General features: G+C 52.2%; 1 protein-coding gene across 2 annotated transcripts in view; it reads left to right on the forward strand.

Annotated features, from left to right (window-relative positions):
* Positions 1-1362: 1362 nt before the first annotated feature.
* Positions 1363-1719, forward strand: part of IGBP1 (immunoglobulin binding protein 1) — an 18725-nt gene continuing 18368 nt past the window's right edge. The window contains exon 1 of one of the 2 annotated variants that reach the window (XM_034781580.1): positions 1363-1586. In XM_034781580.1, coding sequence (XP_034637471.1) covers positions 1396-1586 — 191 coding nt within the window. In that variant the 5' untranslated portion in view covers positions 1363-1395. The remainder of the gene's footprint in view (positions 1587-1719) is intronic. The other variant, XM_034781579.1, reaches the window with a different exon arrangement.

Here is a 1719-nt window from a genome sequence, read left to right on the forward strand (position 1 = left end):
GATTTAAGATTGTAGCATAGACATAACCTCAGGCTTCCTGCTTCTGATATAAGGTATTAAAATAAATTAGATTCTTTAGCTATTTGTTCTTCATACTCCATTTTGACCCTTCTAACTTCTCTACTGCTTATTGCCTGCAGTAATTTATGCTCCTGTTTCTTGGCCTCATGAGGGACAGACTTACAGATTTTGAAGGATTTCTGTTTGGTTCAAATAGCCTCAAAAACTTTGGCCTTTTAGCTATACTGGTTTCCTCCATGCTTCCTGGTTCCTTTTTTATCCAGCAGTATACATATCTTCTGAGATTCCATTACTGTTTTTTCTTAATAGCATTCCAGCCACCTCTAAGGATTTTATTTCACTTTTAGCTTTAGGGCGTTTTTGACTAACCTCATTTTATTGATAATTTCTTTTCTAAAGATAGTCTGTGGATTGTGGAAAGCAATGTCATGTGTCAATATGAGATGTGTTACAGGCATCGTAGTGATCCAAAGTCGTTAGCATGTCAGATTTTTCTAGTGTTAAGATGGTCATGGAGTTTTAATAAAAACTAAGTTAAGGAAGGACAGTCTTCTTTTTGCTGCTGCTCCTATAAGGAATATATAGGTAAAGAAAGGTAAAGTACACATTTTCCTGGAGGCTTTTTAGGTCCATAGAGTCAGGCAGAGTTTGCTCAACCACTATACAATTAACAATAATACATTCTAATGGAGTTGATCATGGCTGACACACGTGTTTCCTATGAATTGACAGGGTTGTTTTAGGTATTTGTTGCAGTCCATGGAGGGGTGTTAGTGACGGGTCTGGTAAGTCCGATGTCAGCGTGTGCTGCTACAGCCGGCTCAGCATCTTTGGCCAGCACCAAGTTCACTTTTACAAACATTCCTGTACCTGTTTCTAGGGTGCCGAGGCCTCCAAGTGCACCAGCTATTAACAAGTTCACACACATACAGAGAGGGGTGAGTCTTGTCCTCATTTTACAGCTACCCCCTAAGGCACAGCGAGGAGAATCGACATGCCTGTGGCACACCCCAGCCCGGGCACAGCTGGCCATGGAACCCAGGCGTCCTGCCACGCTGGGTGTAACTCGCGCTTTCTGCCGGGCTGGGCCCGAGGCACCGGCGCCTGCAACACCTGGAACCAGGCTCAGCAGGCGCCCTTCGGCCGGTGTGCGGTGCTAGGCCACTCTTGGGGCCTGAGGCGCGGCAGCCCAGGAACATCAACCCGCCCAAAGGAGAATCTCCGGCCCCGGTCTCAGGCCAACACGCTTCGTTTCGTCAACCAAGATGGCGTCCGGGCGCTTAAGTTGAGGGTCGCCTCTACTAATATGGCGGCCGAGCGCTGCTCTGCCACTCCCGGAAGGAGTTGCGCATAGGCACCGCACACCTTCCTAAGATGGCGGAGGGGATAGCAGAGACGCCACCGCGTCTCCCCGACCTGCTGGAAACGGGCTGGCGGCTCTTGGACGAGGTGGACACCAGTACCGAGCCCTCCTCGGGGGTCCCGGCGGTCCAGGACAAGGTCCGGCGGGGGCTCGACCTCCTGCAGCAGGCAGCCCGCGGCGTAGCGCAGCTCGACCTCTTCAGGTGCGCGGCCGAGCTGCCCTTTCGGGGGGCGGAGGCTTCAGGCTGCGCCCCCCTTTTCCCCGGCTCTGCGCCCCCCCCTCCCCTGGGCGCCCGGCCCCGCCTCGCCCCCCCTTTCCCCGGCTCTGCGCCCCCC

The sequence above is a fragment of the Trachemys scripta genome, chromosome 9 (assembly GCF_013100865.1).
Source record: "Trachemys scripta elegans isolate TJP31775 chromosome 9, CAS_Tse_1.0, whole genome shotgun sequence".
Lineage (NCBI taxonomy): Eukaryota > Metazoa > Chordata > Testudines > Emydidae > Trachemys > Trachemys scripta.